We start from the raw sequence: 15,175 nt of genomic DNA on the forward strand, positions 1-15,175 counted from the left end.
AAAAAAAAAAAAAAGAAAAGTTCTTGAAGGAAATGCAAAGTGCTACTCCAGTAAACACACGCAATAAGAAAGAAAAACAGTCTTACTGCTGATACGAAGAAAATTTTAGTGGTCTGGATGGAAGATCAAACCAGCAACAACATTTCCTTAAACTAAAGCCTAAATGAGAGCAAGGCCCTGACTCTCTTAATCTTACGGAGGCTCAAAGAGGTGAGTAAGCTGCAGGAACAATGTTTGAGGTGGCAAAGATTGGTTTATAAGATTTAAGGAAAGAGCAGTCTTCATAACATAAAAGTGCGAAGTGAAGCAACAAGTGCAATGGGAAGCTGCAGCAGGTTATCCAGAAGATCTAGATAACAGATGAAGGTGACTACCCTAAACAACAGATTTTCAATGTAGACAAAACAGTCTTCTATTAGAAGAAGATGCCATCTAGAACTTTCACAGCTACTAAGGAGAAATTAATGCTCAAAGGATAATAAAGGATTAAGCTTCAAAGGATAGTCTGATACTCTTGCTAGGAGCTAATGCAGCTGGTAAATTTAAGTATAAGCCAGTGCTCATTTATTGCTCTGAAACTCCCAGGGCCATTATGAAATGCTCTAAATCTACTCTGGCTTTTTTCTGTAAATGAAACAACAAAGCCTGCATGATAGCACATCTGTTTACAGCATGGTTTACTGAATACTTTAAGCCCACTGTTGAGACCTACTCCCTGGAAAAACAATTCCATTCAAAATATTACTGCTCATTTATAAGGCACCTGGTCACCCAAAAGCTCTGATGGGGATATACTAGGAGATGAATGCTGTTTTCATGCCTGCTAACACAATATCTATGTTGTAGCCCATGGATCAGAGAGTAATCTGAACTTTCAAATTTTATTTAAGAAGTACATTTTGTGAGGCTGTATTCTATAGATAGTGATTCCTCTGATGGATCTGGGCATAATAAATTGAAAACCGTTTGGAAAGGAGTCACCATTCTAGATGTCATTAAGAACATTTCTGATTCACGGAAGGAGAACAAAATATTAATGTTAACAGGAGTTTGGAAGAAGTTGATTCCAATCCTAATAGATTACTTTGAGGGGATCAAGGTATCAGTGGTGGAGATAACTGCAGATATCATGGAAATAGCAAGAGAACTAGAATTATAAGCACAGCCTGAAGGTATGACTGAATTGCTGCAATCTCATGATAAAACTTGAACACACGAGGATTTGATTTTTATGGTTAAGCAAATAAAGTAGTTTCTAGAGATGGAATCTACTCCTGGTGAAGATCCTGTCAATGTTTTGATATTGTAGCAAAGTATTTAGTATATTAGATAAACTTAGTTGATAAAGCAGCAGCAGACTTTCAGAAGATTGAATCCAATTTTGTAAGAAATTTTACTATAGGTAAAATGCTATCAAACTGCATAGTATGCTACAGAAAATTCTTTTGTGAAAGGGAGTATCAATTGATGTAACAAATTTCATTGTTGTCTCATTTTTAAAAATTGCAGCAGCTATCCCAGCTTTCAGCAGCCATCACCCTCATCATTCAGCAGCCAGCAACATCAAGGCAAGACCCTCCCCCAGCATAAGTTTGACTTGATGAAGGTTCAGATGATTGTTAGCATTTTTTAGCAATAAAGTATCTTTAAATTAAGGTATATAAATTGCTTTTTAGGCATAATGAGATTGTACACTTAGTCTACAGAGAAGCAGAAACATAATTTTAATTTTTAGTATTTTTTTTCTTTTTCAACTTTTATTTTAGAATCAGGGGGACATGTGTAGGTTAGCTACAAAGGTATATTGGATGATGCTGAAGTTTGGGTATGATTGAACCCATCATCCAGGTTATGAGCATAGTACACATTAGGTAGTTTTTCAGCTGTTATGCCCCTCCTTCTCTCTTCACTCTAGTAGTCCCAAGTATCTATTGCTTCCATCTTTATGTTCATATGTAGCCAGTGTTTACCTCCCACTTATTAGAGAAAATATGCAGTGCTTGGTTTTCTGTTCCTGTGTTAATTTACTTCAGATTATGGCCTCCCGCTACATTCTACAAAGGACATCATTTTGTTCTTTCTTGTAGTATTCCATGGTGTAAATATACCACATTTTCTTTGTCCAATATACCATTGATGAGCACCTGGGTTCATTCCATAAACATAACTTTTAGATGCACTGGGAAACCCAAAACTTTGTGTCTCTCTTTATTGAGATATTCACTTTATTGTAGTAGCCTGGAACTAAGCCCACTATATTTTGATGTGTCCCTTTATGCATACATTGTGAATGGCTAATTCAAACTAATTAACTTCACATACTTATTTTTTACTTTTCGTGTGCTAAGAACAGTTAAAATCTACTTTCTTAGCAATTTTCAAGAATACAATACATTGTCATTAACTTTAGTCATCACGCTGTACAACAGATCTCTTAATTTACTCTTTTTTTCCTTTCTTCCTTTTTTTTTTGAAATGGAATCTCACTCTGTTGCCCAGGCTGGAGTGCAGGGGCACAGTCTCAGCTCACTACAACCTTGGCCTCCCAGGTTCAAGCGATTCTGCTACCTCAGCCTCCTGAGTAGCTAGGATCACAAGCGCACACCACCATCCCCGGCTAAATTTTTGTATTTTTAGTAGAGATGGGGTTTCACTGTGTTGCCTAGGGTGGTCTCGAACTCCTGAGCCCAGGCAATCCACCCATCCCAGCCTCCCAAAGTGCTAGAAGTACAGGCATGAGGCACTTCGCTTGGCCTACTTCTTATACGTAACTGAAATTTTGTATCATTTGACCAACTTCCCTCCAACCCACACCAGCTCCAGCCCTTGGTAACCATCCTCTACTCTCTAATTCTAGGAGTTTAAATTTTCTTTTGACTCCACAAATAAGTGAGATCATGCAGTTTCTGTCTTTGTGTGCCTGAATCATTTTATTTCACATACTGAACTCCAGATTCATCCATGTTGTTGCAAATGAGAGGGTTTTCCTTTTTTATGGCCGAATAGTGTTCCATTGTGTATATATACCACATTTTCTTAATCCATCCATCGTTATCAATATTTGGGTTGGTTTTGTATATAAATAATGTTACAATGAACTTGGAAGTTCAGATATATTTCCCTTTGGATATATGCCCAGGAGTGGAATTGCTGAATAATATGATAGTTTTATTTTTAATTTTTTAAGAAACTGCTGTGTTTTCCCAAATGACTATATTAATTTACATTCCCATGAACAGTGTACAATCCTTCCTTTTTTTTTTTTTTTTTTTGAGATGGAGTCTTACCTGGTCATTCAGGCTGGAGTGCAATGGCATGATTTTAGCTCACTGCAACCTCCACCTCCCAGGTTCAAGCAATTCTTGTGTCTCAGCCTCCGGAGTAGCTGGGATTATATGCATCTGCCACCACGCATGGCTACTTTTTGTATTTGTAGTAGAGACGGGGTATCACCATGTTGGCCAGGCTAGTCTCAAACTCCTGACCTCCTGATCTGCCTGCCTTGGCCTCCCAAAGTCCCTTTTTTTTTTTTTTAACATAGTCTCTAACACTTCTTGTCTTTGTCTTTTTATTAATAGCTGTTCTAAAAGGTGTGAGGTAATATTAATGTTATCTCATTGTGGTTTTTATTTGTGTTTCCTGGTGATTAGTGATGTTGAGCATCTTTTCATGTACCTGTTGGACATTTGCATATCTTCTTTTGAGAAGTGTCTATTCACATCCTGTGCCCAATTTTTTAAATTAGTTTTTCTGTTTTCTAACTATTGAATTGAGTTTCTTATATAGTTTGAGTATTAACCCCTTACCAGAGGTATGGTTTGCAAATATATTCTACTATTCTGTAAGTTGTCTGTCTATCATGTTAATTATTTTCTTGGTTGCGTGGAGATTTTTAGTTTGATGTAATCCCATTTGTCTATTTTTGTGTTTGTTGTCTATGTTTTGGGCCTCATATCCAAAAAAATCATTGCCCAGACCAAAGTCTTGGAGCTTTTACTGTATGCTTTCTTCCTGCAGTTTCACAATTTCTAATCCCTGTATTTAAGTATTTAATTCATTTTGAATTGATTTTGGATATAGCGTTAGATATGGGTCCAATTTCATTCTGCTGAATGTGGCTATCCAATTGTCCCCAAATGACTAATTGCAGAGACTGTCATTTCCCCATTGTTTTTGGTATCTTTGTCAAAATTATTGGATTGACTTATGGGTTCTCAATTCTGTTTCAATGAACAGTAAATCTGCTTTTATGCCATTACCATGCCATTATAATTACTATAGTTTTGTAGTATATTTTGAAATCAGGGAATGTGATGCTTTGTTCTTTTTGCTCAAAATTGTTTTGGTTATTCAGGCCCTTTTGTAGTTCCATATGAATTTGAAGACTATTTTTCTATTTTTGTAAAGAATGTCTTCGTATTTTGATAGGATTACATTGAATATGTAAATTTCTTTGGGTAGTATAGTAATTTTAACAACATTAATTTTTCTAATCTATGAATAGAGGATATCTTTTTATTTATTTTTGTGATATATGGTTACTTGTATCAATATTTTATAGTTTTCAGTGTACACATCTTTCATTTTCTTGGATAAATTTACTCCTAAGTATTTTATTTTTTGATGCTGTTGTACATGGGGTTGTTTTCTTAGCTTCTTTTTCAGATAGTTCATTGTTAGTGTACAGAAACAGTACCAATTTTTGTACGTTGCATTTGTATCTTGTAAGTTTACTTAATTTATCAGTTGTAACAGTTTTCCAGTGAATTCTCAGACTTTTCTGTATATAAGGTCAGATCATCAGTAAACAGAAACACCATCCTCTTTCTTTCATATTTTGATACATTTTCTTTTTTTCTTTTTTTTTGCCTAATTGCTAATTGGGTAGAACTTTTAATACTATATTGAATGGAGGTGGCAAGAGTGATCATACTTAAATCTTTAGAGTTCACTGGGTAGTTCTAGAGATTAAAAATGGCAAAAATTTACACCAAAAAGTGACATAAAAATGACTCTTTAAAAAGCATTCAATTTATCTTTTCTGGTAACATTTTATTCCAGCACTATGCTTTTCTCTCTTATATATGGGTATAGGTGGTTGTGATGTTGGAATTGGCACCAGCATTTTGGTGTTCATACATGTTCTTATTCACTGATTTCTGAATAAAACTTAACATAGACTGTTACTTAATTCTCATTATATGAGAATTGCCATGAAGCCAATAAAAATCTGCCTAATGATTTTCCTGGATAATGGTCACTTTCTTATTTGATATTATGTCCATGTTCCTGTGGACACGAGTGAAGAGAAGATGTTGATAAATTAAGTAAAATCCTTAATTCTCAGTTTCAGTTTCCTTATCTTTAAAACATGAAAAAAAGTCCTCCTATTTTTACCCAAGAAGATGATAGTATTATCTTAATGGCAGGTATTGATCTGTGTCCTTTATGCATTAACTATGGTGAGAAAATTACCGTAGAGGGGACAAAGAACACTCCACAGCATTTGTCAGTCATGATTTGATGCTTTATTTTCTCCTTTCTTTTTGAAAAATTTCAAGAGTAGACAGCTGACCTTCCTCTGAACAGTTTCTTTTCTGCTATCATCACCTACAATTAAGTCTATAACTTAATATGTCTAAGACATTACACATGTAATGGAAGAGGGTTAATAAGGAGAATAAAAGCTCCAAGAGAATTAAATCACATTAAATAGGACAGTTGGGCCATAGTGCACTCTGTCTGGAGAATTAACAATGTACTGTTCAGGCCGGTGAAAGAGATCAGTTTGTACTTCCTTGTATGTGAGTGTGTTAGGTTCAAAAAGAGAAGAAATAATACAATTTCCAGACGGAAAGATATACTGATGACAGATGTAGTAGGTTAGTGCTAGGCCCACATGGCCTTAAATTCCTATATCAGTTCTGTGTGTCCATCCCCCTGCTTTCTCATTTTTTGCTCTTAACTACTTTCTCCTGAAGCCTTTAGAAGGCTGCCCTTGGGTACTGGGGCCATATCTGGAATCAAGCTCTTAAGAGTTTTATATCCCCTACCTCAGGGCAACCTGTAGCCAATGGCTCTTTAGCGTGGAAGTCCAAAGACTCATCTCTTTTTCTTCTGGTAGGACGAACTAGGGTATACTTTACATTCTACGAAGATCTAGTGGAGTCTGGGATTTCAATTGACATTGTACCCTTATTTTGCTTTTCTTTCTTTTGTATCCTGCCTAATCCACCTTCTTACTAATATATCCTTATAAACACTTTCTTTATTATACATTTGCGTGCAAATGCTTAGCCTAAGGTCTGTTTTGGGGACAACCTGAACATAGACAATAGACTACCATAACTTCTTAGCTTTTATTTAATAACTTAAATCACACTTGATAGGCACCCTCTATTTAAATCCAATGAGCAGATACTTTATAAAGAAATATTAACCAACCTGTCAACAAATGCATGGTGAAGAAGGAAGATGGGATCGTTGGCAGATCCCTGTACCTGGGACATTGTTCCATTCATATAGATGTGCAAGGCATTGTGCATGCTGCTTTGAGAGGCATCTGCTATCCCAGTAAGTGGACTAGCAAATCCTGTTCAGTAAAAAAAATGAAAAAAAAAATTACTTTAATGACTGAAAACCCAAGTGATTATCCCATTTGATTTATAACTATAACTTAAAGCCCAATTCAAAATATAAAATCAAAAATAAAATTCATTCTGCGTTGAGACTCTTTACATTCTGGATACCCAATGTGTATTCAATCAATATTTGTGGAATTAAATGGCCTCAATTTGGGTACAATAGACTGCTTAACCAGATAAAAGAGGCTGAGCCAATTTGTGTTCCCTCCTGTTCCTTCTGCCTGTAATTTCTGTTTCAATATGGACAAGTCATAGGAACATTTTATAATAACCACCAGTCACTCTCACTTTAGTCTGTAACAACACTCACAGCAGATCTTTTCAGACTGTTATGTATCCCCTTGCTTTCCAGTTCCAGAGAACACTTTAAGTTTGGTTTCTGGTTCCAGAGAAAGCGTAAAATTTGTGACTTTTCACATTTCAATTCCTCTTTCACAGGAACATCTTTCATATCAGTTCATAATGTGTTTGATTTTACAAAACATTAATTTCAAAAATAATCAGAACTCCAATAAATATTTCCGTTTATTACATCAGCAACAGTAATAATGGGAAAATTTTTAATAAGAGCTATTATTTTCTAAATGTTGAGTATGCTAAATGTTTTTTGTGACATATGTTCGTCAATCTTTACAGTAACTCTGTTAGTTAGAAATTATTATCCCTATTCAAAGAAAACTGAGGTTCAGAGAAGTTCTGAGTTTACCAAACTACCCAGGTAGAGTTGGGATTTTAATCTGTATCAATTAGATGCTAAGATATGAGCTCTTGGAATTTTGTGTTCTCTCTCATATGCCCATTAACAAGACGAAGAGGAAGGTGACTTTTTGTGCCCACTCATGCAAAACTGAGAGTTAGGACCAGAAAAAGAAGTTTGAATAACAAAATTGAATTGTAAACAGGAACCAAGTTGGGGGAACATGACAAAGGTCATTCAGAATTTAGAAATATCAAGCAAGCAGAAATTGTGAACAAGATTGTAATGTAAACCAGACTTATAACAGAAACAGTGAAAAAAATTAGGATTTAGGCAGGGAGGTTCTAGCTTTATTTCATGGAAGTAGAACTATTTTATTGGCAATATCTTCCTTATTAAAGGTGCAGTTCTTAATTTTTGCATCACATGCCTTGTGCTCTCCCACTAGTATGGCTCATAGTGTTTCTGCCCCTTCAGGTAGTGGTGTTTTTCCCTCCTTTTACCTCCTTTTGAACTTATTTTATTCATTCTGGGAGACCATACCAATCCGTGATCCCTCTGAAAGATTAGCCTAAGAACATGCATGTCCCTCTCCTTTGTACAGTTTTATTTATGACAACTTCTGTGAATATACATACATGACAATCTGTGTAGAGATTTTTCTAGATCTTGACGTAATTTTATGTGACATTTAGAAAGATCTAGGGATTGCATTGGGGAGTTATACCTGATATAAATGATGAATTGATGGGTGCTGAAGAGTTGATGGATGCAGCACACCAACATGGCACAAGTATACATATGTAACAAACCTGCACGTTATGCACATGTACCCTAGAACTTAAAGTATAATAAAAAAAAAAAAAAAGAAAGATCTGACCAATTAAGTACCTCCATTATTATAGAAGCGGAAAAAGGGGCTTACAGGGGGCAAAGAACTTGTCTAAGGTAAAGTAACAAATTGGAGGTTACGGTTAGAGCAGATACCTGTTTTAGTATAGAACTTATGCTCCTAAATACAATGGTTTACTTCCTTGGCTATGTAGCAATAAATCATGTCACTGAGGACAATGTTCTGCATAGAAGTTGTTTTCAAGATTTTATCTTTAAGTAGCACCAAATGAAAAATTTAAAACCACTTACACTCTCACACTTTTTAAAGTAGGTCCCAAACTGATTTTTTTAATTTAAATTAATTTTAAATAATTTTTAATTTTTTTTATTTTTCATTAGCGTTTAACAATTGTACATATCTTTGGGGTACATGTGATATTTTGATGCCTATAATGTACAAAGTGTAATGATCACATTAGAGTAATCGGAATATCGATCACCTCAATCGTTTATCTTTTCTTTGTGTCGGGAATCTTATGAAGCTTCTCTTCTAGTTAATACAATAAATTGTTGTTAACTATAATTTTCCTACTGTACTATCAAATTGTTTTAATCATAATCATAAATAGTTTCAGAGGATATAATACAAGGATATTGCAAACAGTGTCAATTTAAAATGAACATATATTATTACTTTCAAAAAATGTATCCACTATGATTGTTTGATACCATCATCCATATCAAAAACAACTTAAACTCTTCTTTGATAGTCTGTAACTTTCTGGAGTTACCTTTTTATACTTGAACTTGTATTTGTATACTATTTGTCTACACAATTATATCTGAATGTTATATACGTTATGCTTAAATTATTTAAAACATATTAGTGATGATTAAGGAGATGTTAGTCTAAGGATACAAAACTTTTGTTGGATAGGAGGAATAAGTTCAGGAGATCTATCACACAACATAGTGATTATAGTTAATAACAATGCATGGTATACTTAAAAATTGCTAAGAGAGTAGATTTTAAATGTTCTTACTACCCAAATAAGTATGTGAGGCAACAGATATTTTAAGTAGCTTGATTTAGCCATTTCCCAATATATACATACATCAAAACATCATGTGATGCACCATAAATATATACAATTTTTATTTATAAATTTTAAAAAGGGAAAATAATACGTAGCCTACCAAAATTCTCTGTAACAAAAATAGGTATATCAATTATATTCTAAATTTTAAAAACTAAATAACTGCCAGGAAACTTTGTTCTTATAAATAAGTAGATAAGGGTAAAGAAATATTTATACAAATTTTACTTACTTTTTTGAACTCATTTGAGCTAAATAAGCTAATAATGATACAATCCAGCAAAAAATTAGTTTTTACAATTTGATCCATCAAATGACAACTCAAGTAAAACTTATTTGATAAAAGCAATTTCACAAATGATGAATTTATTTATAAACTACTCAACTCTTAAGAAGTTTGTTGCCTAGTAATTAAAATTATACATGTTGGCAATACTAGCACAAATATTTTGGATTTCCCACTTGTCAAACACTCTGAAAGTTTTTCCCATTCTGGGAGCAGATTGTATTGCAAATGAATTCAGAATAGGTGGAAGATAGGCTCTTCTGAAACATCGGAGAAGGGAGATTTTGAAAGGAGAGTGGGTGAAGGAGAATCTTCAGGAGTCTTCTCAATAAGATTCATTTGGAAAAGTATACTTGGAAGGATGAGCTACCCCTTAGAAAGTCTTTGTGAACCTGCAGTAGTGTATCTATGCCACTTTGAAGATACTGCTGTAAAAAAGATTTTTAGAACTGAGTAGAACTTGGCTTAAATTCTATGTTACATACTGGAAGTATAATCCTTGTCAAGTTATTTATATTTTGGGGGCTTCAGTGGTAAGAGAGGAAGTAAATAGTGTCCACTTATCAGTTAGTAGCAAGTATTAATTTTGATAGCAGGTATAAAAGCAACTAGTATAGATCTGGTGCAAAGTGAATACTCCCTGAGTAGTAACTATTATTTCTCTAATCACATTGCATGTGATAAATGGGTGCTGCTGACCAAGAATATGGTGCACTCCCAATGCAAAAGTGTATCTTTTGCTGCAACTCCACACCATTAGGTACCACTCTAGCATCACGCATCTCCCTCCTTCCTAAACTTAATTTTTTCTGTGGAAACCTCGCTGCTGACTGCCCTCATCCTGTGTTAGGTGTTCTTAGGTGTCTTAGGAACTAGAATGGACTGACATTTTAAGAGCATTTTCAGCCAGGCTAGTAGTATTTCATTATTCACTACTATACTGACCTGACAGATGTCGCATCTGGAAAAGCCTCTAATATTATTAAGGAAAAAAAAAAAAAAAAAACAACAGCTAAAGAAAAAGTGCACAGAGTTTTCAGAATACATTGTGATATGTGCTTAGAAATAACGTAAAGCCCCAGGTTGAACCAAGATTCTTTTAATACATACCAGATTAATATAAACAGTTGTAAATAGTTTTATTATATTAACAATTTTAAATAAATTATGTATATATTGTCTCTTCAAATAGACTAGAAACACCTCAGAATTAGAGATCAAATTGTTTGTTTTGATTTTTGATAATAAAAATCAGAGACTTGAACATCTTCATATTTAAAAGAGAAACAAATATAAAATACTTCTCAATCTTTCACTTACGTATCCCACAGAGACTGGGAATAGGAGAGAGAATTTCCACAAAACCTACAAGGTAATTTTAGAGAGCTCTACTCTGTCACCTGTCAAGTGACAAAACAGAGAAAATGTTATGAATGACAAATAATCTAAAAATATGAAAAACTATTTTCTATTTTATCTTTTCAAAGAGTTCATTTTCTTGGTTGGTAAAGTCAACTTGAAAAAAAATAGAAATAATTACTCCAACATCAGTGGCTTCTCTGTCTGAGATTTGACTCTGTTTTGGAAGAATAAGTCAAACAGGAAATTCTAGGTACCCCAAAATAGTGCCCATATATATCCAGGTTTTCAAATATCTTTCATGTAAATAATCTCATTTGAATCTCAGGGCTACTTGTGATGTGAATATTATCACTACCTCAATTTTACAAATGTGAAAACTACAGTTTATAGAAGTTAAGTAACAAGTAAATTAAAGCTAGTAATTGGGGAATCAATGATCTGAACCATTGATTCCAATACCTGTGCTCCTTTTTGCATATACTGCTGGATAGTGTCTGTACTGACTTATCCTTGGAAATTTCTTTGCACTATACCCCTACAATGAATTTGTGGACTTGTCGTTTTTAGCTACCAAATTACAGCAAGGTGCAGAATGTGTTATTATCTCAACTTTGTCCAGGAATTCTTCATGGAAAGAAATTTTAATGAGCCAGTAGGGACATTGTTAGTCACAGATGCCAAAATAGCTCAATGTTCTTTGTGAAGGGCAGTAAGAGTTCCCCCAAATTATGTTATGCCTTAACATTTGCAAGTTATATTCCTATAGGAAATTAATAAACCCAGTTTCAGATCAATGGCAAAGATAGAATGTTTTTTTTTTGAGATGGAGTCTCGCTCTTTTGTCCAGGCTGGAATGCAGTGGTGCAATCTCAGCTTACTGAAACCTCCACCTCCCAGATTCAAGTGATTCTCCTGCCTCAGACTCCAGAGTAGCTGGGATTACAGGTGCAAGCAGCATGCCCAGCTAATTTTTGTATTTTCAGTAGAGATGGGGATTCCCCATGATGGTCACACTAGTCTCAAACTACTGACCTCAGGTGATCCACCCTCCCTGGCTTCCTAAAGTGTTGGGATTACAGCTGTGAACCACTGTTCCTGGCCCCCAACAATAGAAAATTTCAACTAGTTGATCTCTTTTTGCTCTTTTCTTCCCTAATACTACTCTGAAAAGTTTATGTTTGTTTCTTTTTAATATTGATGCTTATCTCTCATACCTGGAGATTCAGATATAACTGGTTTAGAATGGGACTGAGGTACTTGGAGTTTGAAAACCATTCTGGGTCGTTCTAACATGTGACCAGGGTTGCACTGCACTGAATTAAGCTAAATTGATCTCCATTCTCTAAACGTGAGCTCATGCTTCAAAAACTCTACCTGTGAATATATGCGTTCCTTGATGTGAAATTTTCACCTTCTATATTCTGACACCAAAAATGTTTCTACCTTTAAAATCTTACACTATAAACTTATGCCTTCACATATTTTCTTACTGGTAACTCTTCCATGTTCCTTTGAAAATTAAGAAATCGAGCAACTACTTTGTAACAGTCACTGGCTAGGCATTGGCACATATATCACCTCATATAATTCTGTATCTTTCTGTTTAGGAAGATGAGTTACAGATGTTGCACTTTAAGCACACCTGTTAAGAGTTTGAAACGTGAAAAGATGCGTAGTTAAATCTTCAGAAGAACAGAGCACATTTAACTTAATGAATTTCACTTAAGTGCATTTTAACCTATTTTTACATTTCATAGTGTTTCAGGGATAGAACTGGAGAAAAGGAAATAAAAAGAAGATAGAAAATGTACATTAGTGCATCTGAAGATTTTTTTTAAAAGTGATTTTAGACCCACTGACTTATATTCCTCCAATTTACTCTCCTAATGTGCAACTTGATTGAGGAATTAAGTACACAGCTTCAAAAGGTTACGCACAATGGTTTTAGGAGGCTGTGTTTGATGGCTGAATACTTTGAAAAGGCTTGTAATTTAAACTGCTTACAGAAGAAATATACAATTGAAGATCAAAAAACATTTTTGGATCTAAGCAAGTCCCTAGATACACGAGAAGCGTTAACGTTCAACCAACTTCCAGTTTGCTCAAAGTGTTAGCTCTACAGCCATAAATGTAATTAATTAGCATTTTTGTTTATTGGAAAATACTTTTGACTCAGGAGATTTCTTTGATTATGAGGAATAGAGTAACGAAGCAAATGCAGTGGTGCATGAGTGTTTCATACTATGTACTTATTATAGCATAGCCCAGGGCACAAACACTCCACATATTTTGTGGTTTTGAAAAATGTGGTCCCAGAGTCAGCAGCATCCCCTGTAAACTTGTTACAAATACAAATCCTCTAGCCCTAACATTGAATCACTGAACAGAAAGTCAAGTGGGGACTCATCACGTGTGTTAACCAGTTCTCCAGGTGATTCTAATGCACAATAAGGTTTAAAAACAGCTGCTTTCATTCTTTTCATTGTTTGCACAAAGACAATGATTAATCACAATGCATCATAAGTCATCTCTATAAATTCAATAAAGTTTTTTTGTGTTAATAAGGTGTTTATTATTTTAAGTGGGTTTCTCTACTTGTTAATCTCGGTGTTTGTGTTTTCTCTACTAACTTAATTGCCTCTCTACAACAAAGATTACTGCTATTACTACACCTTCTATTCCTATGTGGTAGGTGCTAGAATGTGTTTCCTTAGGTTTTTATGGCACTTCATCTTCATAGCAACTCTGTTTTTTTGTTTTGTTTTGTTGTTTTTGTGTTTTGTTTTTTTGAGACAGAGTTTCGCTCTCATTGCCCAGGCGCTGGAGTGCAGTGGCACGATCTCCGCTCACTGAAACCTCCGCCTCCCAGGTTCAAGCGATTTTCCTGCCTCAATCTTCTGAGTAGCTGGGATTACAGGCACCTGCCACTCCCGGCTATCTTCCTAGTAAATCTGTAAAGAAGATACTATTTAACCAACTTTCAGGTGTTGAAACTAAGGCCCAAAGAGGATACGTGGTTTATCTAAGGTTATTCAGTAATGATATAGTTTGGATATGTGTCCTCGCCCAAATGTTATGTTGAAATGTAATCACCACTTTTGGAGGTGGGGCCTGGTGGGAAGTGATTTGATCATGGGGCAAATTTCTCATAAATAGTATAGTACCATCCCTTTGATGCTGTTCTCACAATAGTGAGTGAGTTCTCGCAAGATCTGATGATTTGAAAATGTGTGGCACCTGCTACGCTTCACGCTGGCTCCTGCTCGGGCCATATAAGAAGTGTGCTCTCTTTGCCTGCTACCGTAATTAGAAGTTTCAGCATCCGTAGAAGCCAGGCAGATGTTAGCACTATGCTTCCTGTACAGCCTACAGAACTGTGAGTAAATATGACCCTTTTTTAAAAAATTACTCAGTCTGAGGTATTTCTTTAGAGCAATGTGAGAATGACCTAATACAAGCAGATAAGTAGCAAGGTCAGAATTTTGGCCAATTATCTGCCAAACTTCCAAGCTTTGCTCTTAATCTGTTACATTCTTTCAGTTAGTATAAAGCCATTAGTTGCAATAAAATTTAAAATAGACAATAGAAGTTCTGTTCCAGTTATGATAGTCTCTTTATTTCCCTTAATTCTTGTCATATCCATTGGAATAAAAAGCTGAAAACCAGCTTTTTCATAATGTACTCTCTTGGGTTAGAAAAGGCCCTATCATGGTGGTTCTTACTCTCTGGATGAAAACTTCATCAGTTTCCTATCACAGGATTCCAGGGCACATGGTCAACTGGACTCCTATTTTAAGTATCAAAGAAGGCAAGAATTTTTGGCGGTGTCACCAAGATATTGTATAAGACCAAATGCTCACATACGTTTGCCTAATTTTCATTCTTATTAAATTTAACTTTTTTACTAGATTGTAAGAATTTGTAGAAGGACATAATTTCATCCTAAAGGTGGCTTTTAAAAGCATTCTGTCAGGCTGGGCATGGTGGTTCACGCCTGTACTCCCAGCACTTTGGGAGGCCGAGACGGGGGGATCACTTGACGTTAGGAGTTCAAAACCAGCCTGGCCAACATGATTTCTCTACTAAAAATATAAAAATTAGCCGGGGGTGGTGGTACATGCCTGTAGTCCCAGCTACTCAGGAGGCTGAGGCAGGAGAATCGTTTGAACCTGGGAGATGGAGGTTGCAGTGAGCCGAGATCACAGCACTGCACTCCAGCCTGGCCAATAGAGTGAGACTGTCTCAAAAAAAAAAA

The 15,175-nt window shown here is 35.2% G+C and overlaps 1 protein-coding gene across 1 annotated transcript in view; it reads right to left on the minus strand.

Annotated features, from left to right (window-relative positions):
- The window catches only part of TYR (tyrosinase), a 122,906-nt gene that overhangs the window by 65,031 nt on the left and 42,700 nt on the right, over nt 1-15,175 (minus strand). Inside the window, exon 3 of the mRNA XM_011938472.1 lies at nt 6,445-6,592. Coding sequence (XP_011793862.1) covers nt 6,445-6,592 — 148 coding nt within the window. The remainder of the gene's footprint in view (nt 1-6,444; nt 6,593-15,175) is intronic.

Source organism: Colobus angolensis, unplaced genomic scaffold (genome assembly GCF_000951035.1).
Source record: "Colobus angolensis palliatus isolate OR3802 unplaced genomic scaffold, Cang.pa_1.0 Scaffold174, whole genome shotgun sequence".
Classification (NCBI taxonomy): domain Eukaryota; kingdom Metazoa; phylum Chordata; class Mammalia; order Primates; family Cercopithecidae; genus Colobus; species Colobus angolensis.